The sequence below is a fragment of the Penicillium argentinense genome (assembly GCF_028826775.1).
Source record: "Penicillium argentinense strain IBT 30761 chromosome Unknown utg000002l_segment0_segment0, whole genome shotgun sequence".
NCBI lineage: Eukaryota > Fungi > Ascomycota > Eurotiomycetes > Eurotiales > Aspergillaceae > Penicillium > Penicillium argentinense.
This window is the reverse complement of record NW_026622661.1, coordinates 1,456,605-1,474,294: the sequence shown is the minus strand read 5'-3', so window position 1 is coordinate 1,474,294 and position 17,690 is coordinate 1,456,605. Positions and strand designations below refer to the sequence as shown.

General features: G+C 47.9%; 7 protein-coding genes across 7 annotated transcripts; 2 read left to right on the top strand and 5 right to left on the bottom strand.

Annotated features, from left to right (window-relative positions):
- Nucleotides 1-412: 412 nt before the first annotated feature.
- N7532_001402 (uncharacterized protein) lies at nucleotides 413-1,352 on the top strand (the record flags this gene model as incomplete). Its single annotated transcript, XM_056613896.1, has 2 exons — nucleotides 413-799; nucleotides 852-1,352. The coding sequence occupies 2 exons, from the start codon at nucleotides 413-415 to the stop codon at nucleotides 1,350-1,352; spliced, it is 888 nt and encodes a 295-aa protein (XP_056478937.1).
- Nucleotides 1,353-2,174: 822 nt separating this feature from the next.
- N7532_001401 (uncharacterized protein) lies at nucleotides 2,175-3,835 on the bottom strand (the record flags this gene model as incomplete). Its single annotated transcript, XM_056613895.1, has 3 exons — nucleotides 2,175-2,267; nucleotides 2,503-2,543; nucleotides 2,668-3,835. The coding sequence occupies 3 exons, from the start codon at nucleotides 3,833-3,835 to the stop codon at nucleotides 2,175-2,177; spliced, it is 1,302 nt and encodes a 433-aa protein (XP_056478936.1).
- A 901-nt stretch (nucleotides 3,836-4,736) lies between these two features.
- N7532_001400 (uncharacterized protein) lies at nucleotides 4,737-6,419 on the bottom strand (the record flags this gene model as incomplete). The annotated part of the gene is made up of 1 exon (XM_056613894.1): nucleotides 4,737-6,419. The coding sequence occupies one exon, from the start codon at nucleotides 6,417-6,419 to the stop codon at nucleotides 4,737-4,739; it is 1,683 nt and encodes a 560-aa protein (XP_056478935.1).
- Nucleotides 6,420-11,080: 4,661 nt separating this feature from the next.
- On the bottom strand, nucleotides 11,081-11,392 carry N7532_001399 (uncharacterized protein; the record flags this gene model as incomplete). Its single annotated transcript, XM_056613893.1, has 1 exon — nucleotides 11,081-11,392. The coding sequence occupies one exon, from the start codon at nucleotides 11,390-11,392 to the stop codon at nucleotides 11,081-11,083; it is 312 nt and encodes a 103-aa protein (XP_056478934.1).
- A 533-nt stretch (nucleotides 11,393-11,925) lies between these two features.
- Nucleotides 11,926-12,165, bottom strand: N7532_001398 (uncharacterized protein; the record flags this gene model as incomplete). Its single annotated transcript, XM_056613892.1, has 1 exon — nucleotides 11,926-12,165. The coding sequence occupies one exon, from the start codon at nucleotides 12,163-12,165 to the stop codon at nucleotides 11,926-11,928; it is 240 nt and encodes a 79-aa protein (XP_056478933.1).
- Nucleotides 12,166-13,111: 946 nt separating this feature from the next.
- Nucleotides 13,112-13,729, bottom strand: N7532_001397 (uncharacterized protein; the record flags this gene model as incomplete). Its single annotated transcript, XM_056613891.1, has 2 exons — nucleotides 13,112-13,427; nucleotides 13,482-13,729. The coding sequence occupies 2 exons, from the start codon at nucleotides 13,727-13,729 to the stop codon at nucleotides 13,112-13,114; spliced, it is 564 nt and encodes a 187-aa protein (XP_056478932.1).
- A 523-nt stretch (nucleotides 13,730-14,252) lies between these two features.
- Nucleotides 14,253-17,498, top strand: N7532_001396 (patatin-like phospholipase family protein; the record flags this gene model as incomplete). The annotated part of the gene is made up of 7 exons (XM_056613890.1): nucleotides 14,253-14,488; nucleotides 14,540-15,267; nucleotides 15,313-15,843; nucleotides 15,898-16,197; nucleotides 16,346-16,406; nucleotides 16,457-16,494; nucleotides 16,561-17,498. 7 exons carry the CDS (start codon nucleotides 14,253-14,255, stop codon nucleotides 17,496-17,498), a joined length of 2,832 nt encoding a protein of 943 aa, XP_056478931.1.
- Between the last annotated feature and the right edge of the window lie 192 nt (nucleotides 17,499-17,690).

Sequence of the window (17,690 nt, the reverse complement as noted above, 5' to 3'; positions counted from 1 at the left end):
CTGATTCGACCAGAAAACGATGAACTCCGCCATAGCCTTACGCCGTACGCTGCGCTCGCGCCCGATCGTAACCGAGCAGCGAATAGAAAAAAAGGGGTGATGTTGTTGGATCATCGCATGGACCCATTATCACGCACCGGGATGTGATACCACGGACATGGGCGTGCGGTGTGCCACGTCAAGAATGCCTTTGATCCATTGGTAGTTTTACCCCCTTAACGCCCGTGCTACGACAGTCTGAGCCACCGCCAGCCAGATCGCCAGATTTCCCTGTTGCGCCTCTTGCCCATTAGTCAGAGACATCGTATTGACGTTGTTGAAGTGGGGTCACTCTGACTGCGCACAAACTTGAAATAAGAAGTTGCCCCTCTTTTGTTTCCATAACACTCTTCCACCCGTCATATCAACAAAGATGAACCCATATGAAACGGACCCGGACAAAATTCCTACAACCGACCTATATGCGGATGTGCCCTTTTATGGTCGCTACTGCCCCAAACCCGATGACTTCCGCGTTGATCTCCAGCATGTCAACTCCGAAACCACAGAGTCACTGAAATACTGGGCATCGGTTGTTAGTCTCTGCACCGAAGAGCTTCGAATTTACCCCGCTGACAAAGGCGGGCGCGATGTTTTTGCTCTTGGAAGTGTGGTCGTGAAATCCAGTCATCTCCACGCATGCGAAGGTGAAACAGAGATTGACTTCTCATATGCCGATGCAAATGAGATTCGAGCAATTGCTTTGGCCAAATCCGTGTTGAAGGATGTAAAAGTTCCAGAAATCTATTTTTCAGGCAAGGTACTTGGACTTGCTAGTCGTTCGTCGGTCGCAATGGCTTACATTTCCTCAGATCAATGGTCGCCAGGTGCTGGCCCAAGAAAGGCTTCCCGGGGTTGGATTATCCGTCGCATGGCCGTATCTACATCGAGCCCAGAAGAATTCATATAAAGAACAGGCCAGGAAGGTACTCCATCAGCTTCACACTATCAAGCCCACAGAGAAACTTCAAACTCGCGTCCACGTTGTACCCGACCCTAGTATACTCAGTAATGGTCGGATCAATCGGTTAGAAGCGGACATTCTTTTTTCAGACACCGGTTGTGATCCAGATATGAGCTTCATGCATAACGATTTTACCCAGTCTAATTGTATTGTTGACAATGACAGGATTGTGGGGCTTATCGACTGGGAAATGGCTGGGTTCTTTGGCTGGAAGATTGCGGGGGAAGTCCACCGTCGGATCAGGACCCCCCAACGAGAGCATTTCGTGAATGCCAATCTGAGGGAGGAACAGCTCCAGGATATGATGTTTTGGAGTGATCTATATGATGAGGGTATTCCAGAGAAGTGAGCGAGGGAGATTCTCTAGTTTCCAGGGACATATTTGCGCTGTTCTATCCACTTCTTCGCACTTTGAATTTTGTGAGCGTCGGGATGCCCGACGCATTCGTATCGGGGAAGAAATACTTTGAAGTTCTTGCGAGAGAAACGAAATGCCTTTCCGGAGGACCTGTCTTTCCCTCTATGGATTCGATATTTTGGGGGATCAGAAGCCCGGCAAATTTACACTCGCAGGCCGCGGCAACCCTACGCCCCTTTTTCACCATTTCAGATATGGAGCAGCATGAAATTTGAAGGCGCCTCTTGAAACGGAACTGTCCGATGTGTGATGTTTCTGCCGCGCGCCATTTACAAAAGATGGCGATTGTAGGAGGAACCCTTGGGAGAAATCCTTTTATGAAGAAATATAGGCGTTGTGACGGATGACCCTGGGATTAGCCTCGTCTCGTGGTAGGATGCCTGAGGCATAATATTGGGTCGTTTGCACAATGCGTTTGCTGGGGACTTAACCCCTCTTTTTCTGGCGGACTGACTTTCTTTCTCTTTCCTTCTTCATCTTCGAGATTCTCGTAAGTAGGCACCGAATGAATGTGTTTCCTTCGAACGGCCCGCAACAGGCGTGACTTCAGAAACTGGAGTTGGATTCAGGTTTTAGGAGGGAAAGGGGGCGAGCAAATTCATCCTCCAATCTTCGGCTCAGATGCCATTTCACAGCAAGCCGTTCGTCAACTACAGAGAGTTTGTCAACCGAGGAAAGTCGAGATATCAGAAGCTTTGTCAAAGGAGATAACGAGGTATATGAGTTGACATATGCGACGTTGACGGATCCCTCTTAAGGATATCTGAGTCCGTTGCTCGACACAAACCAAGTCTGGACAGCGTCGCCAGACTCGCAGCTGCCGTTGGTGATGCAGACGTTGAACGTCTGCAGGTAGGGCAAGTGAATAGCACGCAATTGGCTACTGCCTACTTACTATGTAGTTTTGTGGATCGAGTATGGTGCAACTATGGTCTCATTCTCGTTGGCTGGAGCTCGGCCTGGCAACAATTGCAATGACCAAGCCTACAGCCCCGTGATCTATCTACGACCACTTGTCTTATCAAGAACTGATTTGGTGGTAGACTGACTTAGCCCCTTCCAAGAGTAAAATTCCACTCACAATGAGCTGCAAGGGTTCCACACCAAGCTCAATGTCCTTCGCTGGAATAGACGAGTCAAGGTGTGTTCAAGGCAGAGTAAACCCCTATTCCCGCGATCAAGTCATCCTAATAATGTCAGCACACGCCCCTGCAAAATAAAACTCGGCGGGAAAATCCAACCTTACACGAGACGACAAGTTCATCGCGCCCGAGTTTCCATTCAAATGACGTCTGAGAACTGGCCACCAAACAATCACCTTGCCACGCTGTTTGCCATCCAAAACTGTCTTTGATTTTGATTCCACAGATGGAATATCCGGCAGATGCGACTCGCATCCCAACCGGTGTGAGTGCATGGACCGACTGCCACTCCCCATCCTCGCTGCCAATTAAGAGGCCGTTGACCATAAAACCACAGAGACGTTGCGTATCAGATTCTTGCCTGAAAATAAATGAAAAATAGGCATCTTTGGGAACCCGAATGGAAAAGTGCTGGTGATCCCTCAAGTCGCCGTAACTGACGTGTCGTAGAAACGTGGTATTTGTCGGCAACTCTCGCCATGTGATAGGATTGTCCATCAATTTTCGCACAAACTCCATATTGTCCCATATGATCCTGTAACTAACAGTCATTGGGTAGCGGCTCTGCGGCATTCTTTGGAGATTTTGAATCAGAGTCGTCACGTTTGCCTCAGGGTCCAAGTCGTCACCAAGTAAGTATTTTTCACCTAGCTCCTTCCATTGTTCCGAGCACGGCCCAGTGGGCAAAACCGAATTGAGATTGACGACATCCTCGTCACGTTCCAAAAAGCGGTAAACCATTTGTAAGAGTTCTGGGGGCAAAGGTATGTGTGCCATGGCTCGATATTTCTTGACTGGACTTTCTGTTTTCAAAACTGCAAAGACGTCGGAATCAAGGGTGTCTATCTCATTTTGAAAGGGGGTCTGGACCAGGAAATCGCGAAGAAAGTCAATATGCTCATTGAATTCCTCAATCCACGCTTGATCGTAGTATTCCTTCCTGAAGACGCGCCGGGCGATTGACCAGCAATATTCGTGGATCGTGACTTCTTGTGATCGTTGTTCTTCAGTATGTCTTATGATGTCGATGTAGTGGCGGCGTACCAGCCTCCCCGTCCCGACACCGTTGTCCTGCTCCTCTTGAAGCAGGTAATGAGATGTCTGAATGTAATCGGTGGCGCATTTGCACAAGGGACATGTAATGACTGGCGGAGCAGCGTTTGCAATTGGTTGGAGGTCCAGGAATGGTGGGAGGTCCGGGAATGGTGGGAGGTCCGGCAATGGTGAAGGGGCTTGGGGGGTTGAAGTGTTCTCAAGAGGTGAATTCTCCATCGAGGCCGAATGAAACCTGAGCTGGAGGCGATTACACAAGAAGCCTCACGAAGAAACGAAGTCGCGCCAAAGAGCTAGGTTATCTGGAAGTTGCGGACGGCCAAAAATTTTGCACTATGGAATGCCCGGTGAATCAAGTTTGGCGAGTGCAATGATGTGCACGAGAATCGGGGCCGGGTTTTCCTTTAGTGGTTTTTGACGTGAGAATTTCTGGCCCCAAATGCGTTCCAGCCCCAATTGGCCCCAGGGCCTCGGATCGATCGGCCTATGTTTGGTCCCGTTACCAGCGGAGGGCCAACCAGCTACTGGCCACGACTGTGATGGGTGAAGGCATTGAAGACGCTAGCGAACACGACCTCTGAGTTGATCCTGGCACGATCATGAAATGGAAGCTGCTGGGATAGCGATCGGCCAATACAACATAGGGAAGGTATTGAGGGTAATACTGTAAAGCTAGGCGTCGCAGATGCGGGATCTTTCAGCGTAACATCCATAAAGCAACATATTTCATTCCTTGTGAACCGAATCACATTGGGATCCTCTTGGCAAGCAGTTGGTTGGAGGTGCGGTTGGCTGACCAATAACGCCAGGTTTGCAGCCGCCGTTGGAATCTAAAGTTTTCGGGTGGAGCTATTAATTTCGCCTCCCCGGGCTGAATTTTGGAACGCTGCCGCCCGGAAGGACTTCCCCGGCACTAGTTCGACCGTGTGGACCGCGACGGGATCCCATGGACGTCTGTACTTTTGTTGCCTGATGGTGCGTAAATTACAGTCTGCCTGGAGAGTTTCGACCTGGGGATGTACGGTATGAAAAAGTGAAAGTGCAAATACATTCTGACAACGAGACCTGCTCGTCTAAATACTGAACAACTCAATAGCAAGACAACATAAACCTCTATACCTCATCTGCGGTAGCGCCCCCGACGTTGATTCATCTCAAGTCGCTGCAATTTCTCTTCCAGAATGCGGATCGTTTTATCTTTTGAATTACCTTGTCTTGGATGTGTAGATCTTTTTGACCTAACACCGTTCCTCTTCATGCGATCCGATCCCGATTCGTCGCTCTGTGGATCCACGTCGTCCTCAAAACGAGCTCGAGCTCTTCCACGATGACGAGCTGAAGCAGGCACTCGCTTCTGTGCCTGATTGGTATAGCGCAATGAGGAGATGTCATTGTCAGTCTCAGTATCGGTTTCAATTTCAGATCGACGTTTCATCTTTGTATAACGCTGAGGCGATCTATCGTCGTCAAGGTCGATCTCACTATCAGACTCGTCCCAGCCATGCCTGAGACGATAGGCAATTTCGAGATCCTTTGCTTTTTGGTAGATTACTTGGTCGCCTTGATGAGAGGAACCGTTCGTGATACGTCTGACGAATTGCCTGCCTTCCAAAGTGAAGTTGCCATCTTTCCATTTGACCAAGGCTCGAGTTTGTGGAAACACGGAATGAGGCACCGGTTGAATAAATGACAAGGGGTCGATGCCTACTTCGTCATCATCTTCGACCTTCCAACCAATGCCGCGAATATCTTCGACATGCTGTCGACTAAACCGCCACTCTTCGCATAGGATTCCATCCTTCATAATTTCGACCTTTTGACTACCACGGGTCTTGGTCGTAAGAACCTTTTCAACGCGCTTTTGGTCATAGATTTCGTGAGATCCAGCTCTAATTCGATAAATCGGGGCAGAGCGATCACCATAGCGGACAAATATTTGCGAGCCAGTGCCTTTAGGCCACCAGTAGAGAACCTTTCCCCCATTCTGCCGACGTTGCTCTTTCATTGCCCTGGATTCTAATGAATCCAGGCCTGTTGGTCGATTTTCCATAGAGATCTCAGGGTCATCCGACCCTGAATAATCATCGGTAGATTGCTGCTCTCGTCTCAAATCATCCACATTTTGGGTTTCGTCCTCCGATGCTTCACTTTCCTCGTCGGAAGGGTCGCGAATTGTCGGATCAGGCCCGCATAGCCTTTCACACCAGGAGGGGTGAAAGTTCCAGCTCCTGGGTAGATGATGTCGCCGATTGAGCAGCTTGAGTAGATCGCGAGTCCGATGGAAAGCATCCCATGCCGCTTCTGGGTTGCCTCTTTGCGCCAAGATCTCCCTCCTGCAGGTATCTGCAATTGGATCGTACGCTCTAGGTGGAATAGTCCCTTCATCAAGGTCGGCTACTTGATGTTTGTGGTTGGCAGCTCGGATTTGTTGGTTAAGCCTCTCGAAAAATGGCCTGCAGGCACTGGCGTCAAGGTCTTCGGAATTGAAGAATTTCTCAATAGACCCGGCTTGATCGCCACTCGCCTCATCACGAATCACTTCTTTTACCCACCTTTTTAAGGGGATTGGCTTGTCCTCGGCTGGTGGGCCTTCATTCTCCTCTTCGCTCCCAGTCTCTGGGTCTGACCCTTGGGGATCTCCAGCATTGGAAGCAAATTCTTCCCCCGCTGATTCTTCATGGGAGAGGTTTCCCTCCTGCTCAGTTGTATTCTCTCTGTCTGTGACGGGAGTTTGAATATCTCGTGCGCTTGGTGGCTGGTTTCTGCGACTGTTGGGCTTCTTGCCCCTCTTGCCTCTTCCCATATTGGCCGATGAATGCGATCGCGTTGCTGTTCGCTAGACAATCAGGGCTATTTGTGTCTTAGTCCTACTCCAAAGATAACAAGGTAAAAGTTGGAAGGGGCCGAAACTGGAAGGAGCCGAAACTGGAAGAGCCGAAACTGGAAGGGGCCGAAACTGGAAGGGACCGAAACTGGAACAGGCCAAAAATGGAACAAATCAAAATTGGAACTGGCCAAAAATTGACCACCAGATGACGGAAAGACTCTGCCTCTAAGAGTCAATAACGACAAATCATAGACTCGGAGTCAATACATGTGACTCTAATGCATAGAATATCTCGAATGTTCTTCTAATTACAATCTCGAACGCAAATATAGATTACCAAAGTCTGTTTTTCTACAACCAGAAGCGCGCTTCTTGGCGATCTAAATACCCTGAGCGCCTGGTGTTACGCGTTTTTAACTGGCCACCGTGCATGGCCAACGTTAGGTCAGCAACTTACCAGTTGTAAATGGGTACAATAACGATATGTGCTGGTGTGCCAGAAATGGCCTTCTCTGCACCACTAGGGCCTCCTAGGAGTATTGACTCGCAACCGTACCATTGCTGTGCTAAGCCTTACTGAGGCTCGGGTCTTTAGAGTAACTCTGAAAGGCGTGCCAGGTAGAGCGCCAGGTAGGTCAGTCCGAACAGTTGCCCTAATCGTAGGAATTTTAGCTTGGTCAAACAGTGAGGATTGAATCAAGAGTGTATCCAAGTAACAATTTGTACTGTAATCGCATTGATCTGAGTTCGGGAAAAGCTCCTATTTGTGGGATAGAGGCTCTCGAACCTCAGTTACGTGTGGGTCCTCCGGAGGGCCAGATTCAAATCTAGAAGACACTTGATCAGGGTCATGCTCCTGTAGGCTGGTGCTTGAATACCTCGAGCATTCCTCTGTTGCTATTTGCTTTCTTTTGTTCGATTCACTTGCTTGCGTCTTATTATGTGCCATTCTGCCTGCTTTTGGAGTTTCCGGTCGAAAAGCAAACTTTCTACTGCAATTTATAGATCAGGGAGCTGACTAGTATAAGGTGTCGTTTCAGAATCAGCATATCAGTGATATCTGAAATAGATCTGGAATTAGGATTAAAAAGGCACATGCCCCCGCATAGTAGATGTATTGAAGTAACCTTGGAAAGATGACTGAGCAAGACGAAGAGGCTATAGGCAATCAAAAGCGTGCTTCATGGAGATCCAAATGCCGGGCCACTCTCTCAAAACATATCTGTAAGCCACTCGCAGATAATATGTTATGACCTCGCGGGCCATAATTTACCATGAAATTTAGCGGACCACCTGGGAATCATCATAGAGCCTGCAGAGGTTCGAATGAAACCGTGGAAGGAATCATATTACTGGCAGATTGATGACCCGTCTCTGGAGCCGTTATTCCAGAAACATTTAAGCAAACACTCGGTCAGGGCATACATTCAGCTTTGTCGAGAGGTGGGCAAAACATTCCGGGCCGTTCGTACACAAAGAGTGAGGTTCTATATTCTTTCCAACATTTATATGCGCAGAGCTAATGTATATAATTGGAAAAGGTTGATGAGCTATCCCCTGAAAGTCTAAATACGCAGCTAGAAGCAGAAAATAAAATTCTCGCTGAAAGGCTTAAGATCGTACAAGACCAGGCTCACTTCTACGAAAAAGCTCTAGAGGAGGCAGAGGCAGATAAATTAAATCAATCACAGAGTCTGAAAGAGATTCAAGCCGAGAACCAACGATATGAACAGGAAATACAGGCTTGGATTGCTACAGCGCATACTTACCAACTTCAACACATACAATGTTCGGATGCAATTCAGCGTATAATGCTTTTTTTGCAACAGCTACCCTTTGAAGCAAACCTCAGCTGAATGTTGAAAAATATTTATTTTTTAATTCCACTTTTTCACTACCGACAATAGGCTACCACAGTCTGATACCTACAGTGTAAGTGGATAGGCCTTTCCAGACATTCTCTGGGGCTCCTGTGATCTGCTACTCGAGTGCAGAACGATTATAGCCCATATACTGTAGTATTCCAAATCCATGGATAGATATTCAATGGGGCTGGAAGTAAATCATACACTCTGGTTTGTTGATACTGTACATCAAAAAGAATTGAGAACCATCTGCTCATCTCCTTCCGCCCTTCGTCCCGGTGCCCTTGTCCGAGCCCGGGCCAATTCGGGCTCAGGACCAATTCGGGCTCAGGACCAATTCGGGCTCAGGACCAATTCGGGCTCAGGGCCCATGTTGAGCCATGATGCTGGTTATGACATGGAATTGTCTACTTTGAATCATGTCCTTTCTTTCGGCCGTTAGCTCTTGTCGAAGACCCTCATGTACCTGACTTTTAAAGAACGTTTTTCGAAGAAAGAGTTGATATTAATATGGAAATATCCGGGAAAAAATCCGCCCCATCAAGCGCTCCCAACTTTGACGCATAGTCCAAGCCCCTGCGGAAAGCCAACAGCCCTCACTAGCTCCGAAGGTCTCCCTACCAACATTGGAAGATTTGCTATTTCATCATACTTTCGGGCTTCGAATTCTAACTGGATATACATCATGAATAATAGATGAGATGAGGCGCAAACTTGCACATTGGTTCGTAGGAGGAGTATGCTTGTGTACTCCTGGCCAGATATTTGAGCAGCTCGAAATTCAAGTCTGGTCGTTTGTGTAAGAGACAGATAAGATCTCCGCGGCACATCAAAAATTGCAGACGTGACGATACGTAATGGAGCATCATGGTGAATAAGTCACTATTTGTGCCTGATGCACTAGCAAGTTCGAATAGTCTCACAATGTCATTAATTCGATTTGTATCCATTGGGAAATCTCCAAGTGTATTTAAGAGCTTGTCCAAGCTGATGGCGGCAAGCGATATTATTCCATGCTTTTTTGCGAAGACATGGAGTCGCAGATGCAGGAATAATGTGTCGGGGTGTTTGCAAGTGAAATCCCGCTGCCCACAGGAGGGATGGCGGGGTGCTGATTCGAGAGCCCATCCCAAACTTCTTGACTTAGCGTGAACGGAGGCAGGGTTTAAAAAGGTGTTCCCCTTCAGATGAGGGAACTCTTGCCCTTCAGCACTAAATTGGCCTATGCAGTGGTCATGGTCCGTTCCATCTTCCTCAGAGTCACCAACGGATTTCGAAACGCCGACCGAGTAGTCACCACTGTAGAGATATTCACAAACTTGGCCAAAAATATCTTCGATGTTTTCTCGTACTCGGATATGATCTGAATTATTCTTAATCGGGCCAACAATTGATGCCAAGTCCATTTCCAAGAATCTCGCGTGGATATGGAACTTCTTTCCACTCGGGCCGACCGAGAGGGTGATGATGGGGGACTCAAAGACACTTAAATAAAACTCAGAACTAAGCTTCAAAATTCATTCGGGGGATTGTTTACTTACTCTGGGTCATATTGAGACATTTTTGAGACCGCACTTGTTGCAAACTAGCAGCATGGATTTACATATATAAAAGAGAGCCGTGAGGAGAATGAATAGCGATCGAAAATGGAGCAGGGGCCAGAAATGACCTGGAGCCGGAAATGGAACCGGGGCGAGAAATGGAGCAGGGGTCAAAAATGACCTGGGGCCGGAAATGGAACCGGGGCCAGAAATGGTAAAACCGCTGAGCCAGATTAGTCAAGGGTCTAGAAATGCCTACATTTGGGTCTGATAAATTATGAGAAAAGTAGAATCATCATTTTGGCCATAGCGACCGATCACTCGACTGTGATACAGAAGGAAAAGCTACAGTACAGACTGTTGACCACAAGAATACAATACCCTTATTCCCAAAAAAAGAAGACACATAAGCAGAGTAAGTGCACCTATGCTACCAGAGGTCTCACGAAAATTGACCGTGATATGTTTTAGAATGAAAGGGACAGTTTCATGGATATGTGTCTTTTGCCATGAGAAAGAATCTCGAAAGGCAAAACTGAAGATTGCATGCTATGATCCAAGTTCTTACCTGACAGCCCTGTGGTCGTTTCTGATTCCCTCCAAGCACCGCGTCAATCTGCACACTGTATGTAGAGGATGCTTTAAAGAGAGAAAATCTTCTCTCATCGAGGATCAGAGAAACCTCATCGCTCAAGAGAGGACTCTCGTAGGTCATGAGCCATCTGTTTCATGGTTTCAAGAGGAATGGGACTTCTGGTGCTCAACAGCAGAATGTGCCAAAATAAACATACTATTAGAGCAGGATGGGGAACTTTTTCTAAATCTGTGGACAACAGCATCTCTTGGCTAGCGTTTGTACCTGTATCTACCTAGGTATACGTACCATTATTCCAATTCATAAGTCGACATCCTTAGAGATGGATCACATATATGTCAGTCACAATTCAAAAAGTAATAACATATTTTTAGGCTTTGAACCGTTCCATTGACAACGCCGTGACTTATATCCGCTTGGAGCCCAGTCTATCTAATCTATGATGAATAGGTACGTACCTTAGGTATCTATCAGCTATGAATTAAAAGCTCCACCAGGGCACTATGTTTTGATATAGTATTGAGAAGAGTGTAAGGGTGTAAAGCTCTATACAGGGATGATTCTTTGATGAATACTACTTCGGGTGGTACACCGCAGTACCGTGATAAATAGGAAGCAGTGCATTTTCAGTTCCCACTAGTATTCTATGGTTGACTGTGGACTCTCGGTGATGATGGTCACTGAGTCCGAATCATCTTCATCGCAGGTTTCTCCATGGCACACAGATAGCTTTGCAGACTCAGAACGATATAGAGCCTCCGCAGCTTGCTCCAAGCCCGCTTTCAGCTCCTGTACGGTTTCTTCCCGGGTGTCAAGTGTTGACTGGAGGTATTCGATAATGCTGCGTAGCTCCTCATTCTCTTGTTGTAGATTTGGGCAGTCCCGCGCGGCAGCCGCAGAGTGATTGTCATTGAATCTTCCTACCAATGCTTCGATCGTGGGATGCATGTCAGAAAGTTGCGACTCCAATTCCCGTACTTTGCTTCTTTCTATCTCCAAGTCCCGACCCATTGCCTGACATGTATCCGATACGCATCTTAATGATGCTTCATGCTGTCTTTTAATGTGTTCGTAGAGAGACATAGACTTTTCGAGCTGAAGGCAATGACCTCGCAGCCTATGATATGCTCCGGAATCTCCGTGGATTCGCTGCTCAAGACGCTGTTGGTGATTCCGTGATTGGAGCTGCTGGCGCAGAAGTCTTTCTATTAGCTCGGCATAGTTGCACGAGGCCTTGATTTTGCACGGTCAGATTAAACTGTAAACTTAAGATCTGTCAACCCTACCTCGCTATGATTCCTTCGAGACACTGGGCCTTGTACTGCATCTTGTGGATTCATTGATGAAATAAATCTTTCCTGTCGAATAAAGATGAACCATGTACCTTGATTATCTGGGATATAAGAATGCCGAACTGACATCTTTTCTATTTGGCATAGACCGACGGCGAGATGCTAGCTATCGCAAGCCGATCTCAGTTTTCAGTATCGGGTCATGGCGGGACGGTATTGGACCAAGGCTGGACGGTATTGGATCAAGGCTGGACGGTATTGGATCAAGGCTGGACGGTATTGGATCAAGGCTGGACGGTATTGGATCAAGGCTGGACGGTATTGGATCAAGGCTGGACGGTATTGGATCAAGGCTGGACCGGACGGTATTGGACCAAGGCTGAGATGCTGTGTTGATCCACACTCGCCGTGGTGACCACCACTGCCCATGGTGGGCGTGTTGGATTACTCCCGGGCTATCATAGGTGGAGCTGCCGAGCTCGCGGCCGCGCAGTGTGGTCACTTTAAGCAATTAAGACGGAAAGTGATCACCCTTGCTTTGGACTTGGCTTCTAAAATGTGCAGTGGCGGCACTAGCGCAAACTAATGTTCGCTCTAATGCAATATCAATACACGAGATTGGACCGGATGGTACTTTCCGGGGCTAGTGAGTGGGGGTGTCTCGTTCAAGGGACAGGGGCGATCTGGGGATCAGAAAAGGAGTCGGGGGGTGATGGAGCGACAAGGTACTTCCCCGCTCTTGGGCCTCAATTGCCATAATCACGTCATAGCTCCCACACTCACCCATTCGCTGTCCACCTTCATTTACCTAAATAACCTGAACCGTATATGATTCCCGTAGTTGCCTACCCAATTTATTCTGCTACGCAATATTTCAAGTAAATATGCAGCAGCAGCACCGCCGGTCGCGATCTCTCGACCCTATTGCCGAAGAGATCACACCAGCAGATCATTACATACTCTGCCGTGGAGGAAGCTCTTCCAGCCTCGATCTTCTGCCATCGCGACTACAATTCTCAAAAAGATCTTCTCCAGACCTCAGGAAGCAGATTGAGGACCTAGCCTACGAAACAAGTTATCTTCGAGCGGAGCTGAAATGGCATAAAGAAACAAGACAAATACTTCTTGATTTTCAAGAACGGGTTTTTGGGAATTTTCAAAGTATGGAGGATGCTTTAGCGCGCGCCAATGCAAGGCTCCAGGAGTCAGAACGGCGTTATCTACAGTTATGGGAGACCGATCCAGATGGAAATTCAGGTGGAAGAATTTGAGTCAAGATCGGTTCACATAAATGATATGTAGCGTGCCTTGATGGATCCTTTTGTATTTACTTTATCAATATATCAAATCTAGAAGTCGAGCAATCACGTGTATTCTACTTAGGGAAAAATCGACTAGCCAGGTCGCCGAAGCTTTCCATCACCTTGTTTTCACGCGCTAGGACAGTCTCCCAAACAGCATTCAATCTCTCAATCTGATTGGATGCACATCCAATCTTTTTGTGTAGGTCATCAATCTTCTCTGACAGGTTTTCGACCTTCAAGTTGAGGCTTTGGGTTATAGCAATTAGATTGGTGGTGGTTCCTGTCAACCGCTCCGTAAATGCGTTCACCGCGCGCTCGGCTTCCGCACATGCTCCCAGGTTTCCCAGTGTCGCGCTGTGGTTGCTCGGCGAGGACAAGAAGCTTTCACTGAGTTTCTGATATTAGGGAGGCAAAAAAGTTCTTTTCGAAGCGAAGACATACTTGAAAAAATTATTTTGGGAACTTTGATTCTCACAGATATCCATCGATTTTGGCCGTTCACCCGTCGTCGAGGCAGGGTTTGCTCCAAAACGGGAAGATGAACAGTCGAAGTCACCTTCCGTGAAGTCGTTAATCACAGAGGCAATTATTGCATCGTCAAGGGCCATGGAGGGTGAGAAGCCATCCCATTGACTGCTCTCCGCCTGGGAATTGTTAACTTGGTCTTGATGCCTCGAAGGTGCGGACATGGCTAACGAAAGACGGGAGCGGGGAAGTCAAGCTTGCAGGATAATAAATCTAGGTCCGTTGGAGAGCTTTTATAATTATTAGGAGGGTTCTAGACACAATTACAACTCTATCCAGGGTATGATAACTTCATCCCGAATTAGTTAATTAGTAGCACTGTCATGTATATATGTTCCATGTGCTCGCCAATAATGTAATTGAGGCTACTGTTGGTTGGAGACAGCGCTTAGGGACTAGATGGGATCGGTTCGTGACTCAGTACCTTGGGTGGGGAATGGGTCCGTCCTGATGCACACCCTTGCTAGCTTATGATACGTGCAGGGGGTTATCCCGCGTACTTTTATTAGTGCCTAGAGCAGGGAGGTAAGTCGGAAGTTACAAGGAATGACACTCAGGGTGAGAAATGGGTGATCGCTGGAAATTCGAGGCCACAATGCCTGAAACGGAGCAGTATTTCCTCTATTGTGATATAAGAAATGATGTCTCCCTTCTGTACACGCGGATTATACTCCATAAGAACTCGAGATGCATCACAAGGAAGACGTCGGTTGGTTAGACATTGGGATCCGTGAGGATCGCCGCCCCGTTATCATAGATCACGATCGACTGAGTCAGATCACCTGTGAATTGCCGGATCCCGAAAGCCAGTACCCATTTCTATGCTCTATCTTTGGGGATAAGCTCAAAAATCGAGTCCTCCAGGGTGTGTTTCAGTGCAACAATATCAAGCGCCATAGTTCAGACACCAGGATCAAGCTTCGGTATGACATATCGTCCTGTCATTCCCACAATCCCCTCTATTTTGCCGACAGCTTCACCCCTGCATCAAATGAATCGTTTTCGTCTCGAACGACAAGTGTTGGGGTCGGGCTTCCTGTGTTCTGGGAATGCAGCTCTGCCGGAGACCTTCTCAGCGCTCTTTGGTCTCAACTGATCTTTCTCTTTACCGAAGTTGTTTGCTTTTGTTTGGATGATATCGAGGATACCGACTGTGTTTTGAAATTCTTGCTTGATTGTTTGAAGCGAAAGCCCGTGCGACCCCACGCCACTGTAACTACCCCCCGGGTCATTCTAGTGTTTGAATCTCCATGCGGAGGACAGCTCTGTTCCACTGAGAGAATTCATCAAATCATACAGAACTCGGAGTACCAATGCCTGTCAGCTCAGTTCCTCACTATCAGAACAGTTGACATATCAGATGCCTCTCCCCTCTCGGCAGCAAGTTATCATCGGGTCAAAGCTGCAATCAAAGAGGAACTGGATATTTCCGGGGGCATGTTAGGCGAGGGCCATTTTCGTCCCAATGCTCGCCAACTGAAAGAGCTATTCCACGGAGCACTAGGACATCTCAGTACATCGCTTGATTTTCCCTTCTCATTTACAAAGTTCGTTAGACAGGAACGTCCTGTAAGTCGAAGCTTGGGATCTCATATAAGGTCATACTTTGAGATTGGTGCTCAAGTCAATGTATCTGCACATGCTCTTGCTCCGTCCATCGCGTCTGCCCTTTTAATGGATCACTATGTTCCGGGAATGCTAGGTGAGTTTCATATCTGCGCGCATCGACGTGTACTAACCATTTCAGTATCTTCCCCCAAGGACGTTTTCCGGTCTTTATACCGACCTAGAATGCCAGAGGAGCACTGGATTCCAGCGGGGGTTCTAGACCGGATCGAGTTTGAGTTCATCTCATTGTTCGATTTCATGGTCCAGGCCTCCTGCTCCTCGAGCTCCCTACGGAGAGATTATTTGAAGTCCCAGAGTGGAAGGCTGTCTCGCTTACGCACGAATAAGATCTGCTTATACTGCGTCATAGGCGCCGCCCAGCATACTTTAGGGTGTGGTCATACGTTATGCGATCGATGTGCCCAAATATTTGGCACTCCAAATCCAGGACGAGACTATCAATTCACCGTTAAGGGCTGCCTGTGTTGTCTTTATCAGCGTCCACTCATAGTGGACGTTCTTCCTCTTACACAGAGTCCCTCTATATTGGCCATTGACGGCGGTGGTGTTAGGGGAGTTATCCCGTTGGAGTTCCTCACCCTTATCGAGGAGCAGTTGTTCCCATGCCGAATCCAGGATGTTGTCGATCTTGCTCTTGGAACTAGCTCAGGTGAGTCAAGGAGAAGTGCTCGCAAGCCCTGTTGCAGACGTTTAACTTGATAAGGTGGCCTTATATCTTTGGGGCTGTTTACAATGTCATGGAGGGTGAAGAAATGCTCAGCTGTCTTTGAGGATCTCGCCCGCAAGGTGTTCAACCAACGCCGGCACTCGATCATTATTCGTGCATTGAGTTACATTCACAAAAACCCTTTGATCGCCGAAGCGGCTCGCTGGGTCCATTGGCTAGTTCGTGACAGTTGCTATGATGCACGAGTACTTGATGCGGCGCTAAAACAGGTTTTCGGTGAAAATCGTCGTATATTCGGTGTCTCTCGCGATGACGCCAAAGGGCCATTACGTTCAGGTTCGAGAGTGGGGGTGGTTGCCACTAGTATTTCACAAAATGCGGATTCGTTCGTTTTTGGCAATTTCAACGCGGTTGATAGGATCGACGATTACAGCAAGTCAAGTTCCGATCCTTCACATTTATATAAAATCACTGACACGAACAGCTACAGATCATCGTATCATACGGCCTAACAACGTCGATGATGAACCTCTTGTTTGGAAAGGGTAGGTTATACCTCGCATCGAAAATGAAAGATCACACTGCTCACTCTCAGGGGGAGTCAAGAGCCAGAGCTACAGCCGCCGCGCCTTTGTGAGTCACCCGCATTAGTGTTGCATTAGTTTCGCGCTAAATAAACCGCCAGCTTCTTTACGCCAGTCGACTTGCAGGGTATCGGATCCTTCCAGGATGGGGGCTTAAAACATAACTTTGCTGGAGAGATTGCTGCCCAGCTGTGCGACCAAATCTGGCCAGATGCCCCTGGCTCTAAACGAATACTCTCCCTCGGCACCGGCAGGGTTGAAGCCTCCGACAACGCAACCCCGTACTTTCGTCATATTTTTCGCGATAGTTTTATTCGGCGAGGCTTCGACGCCTGGATGTCTACTATGGACACAGAGTGCGACTGGAGGCGGTTTAAAAATCAATTGAAGGAAAAGATAAGCTCCGACTTTCATCGCCTGAATGTACCACTCGGGAAATTGCCAAGCTCTATTGACGATATTGGAGCAATGGAAGATTACCGCAATCAGGTGCTTCTCCAGCCCGGCAGCGCGCGGATGGCACGGGATGCTGCATCCATGTTGCTTGTCTCCAGATTCTACTTTGTGATAAGTGGGCTGCCAAGGAATACAGCGACTCCGTTTTGGTGCCACGGGGTTATTCGCTGTAAAGGACCTAGCGCTGAGATCATTTCGGCTCTTGACCGCCTTTACCCAGACGGACTGGATTGTGTGTCCGATTCCGGTTTGATCGGTTCTTTCCCTGGCCAAGGGGGTATATGTCCATCATGCGCGTCTTTTAGACACCCCATCTCGTTCCTTGCTCGGCACGCTGATCACACCGTCGACGTCTTCCTACAAAATCAGCTGAAAAAACGCTGGAGGCTATCTGGCTTCCCGACAACGGTGGATCGCCTTGCGTCATGTCAGGGATTATTCTCTCCATTTGGTCGCGACGATCATGGATTTCCCAACAGCGCAGCATGTCCTAGCTGCGATGCTAGTGGTGGTTTGGCGATTGGTCGCCGGCGTAGGCGCGAATCCGCGAGCTCTAGGAATGAGGGGTCGAAAAAGCTGCGTACCAGTTCCGACTAGCCTTGGTGACGCACTTTGCCTATTTAGATTGTTGAAATGCCACTCAGTATTTTCAGTTTCATATTTCTCTTCTAAACTTCTATCCAAGCCCTACTACGCCTGACTAATACAATGGGTGCCGATGATCAACGACGTGTCGAACAGTCCAAGTTCAGGAAAAGATCAAAGACTTTGTTTTCAAAAGCCGAAGAA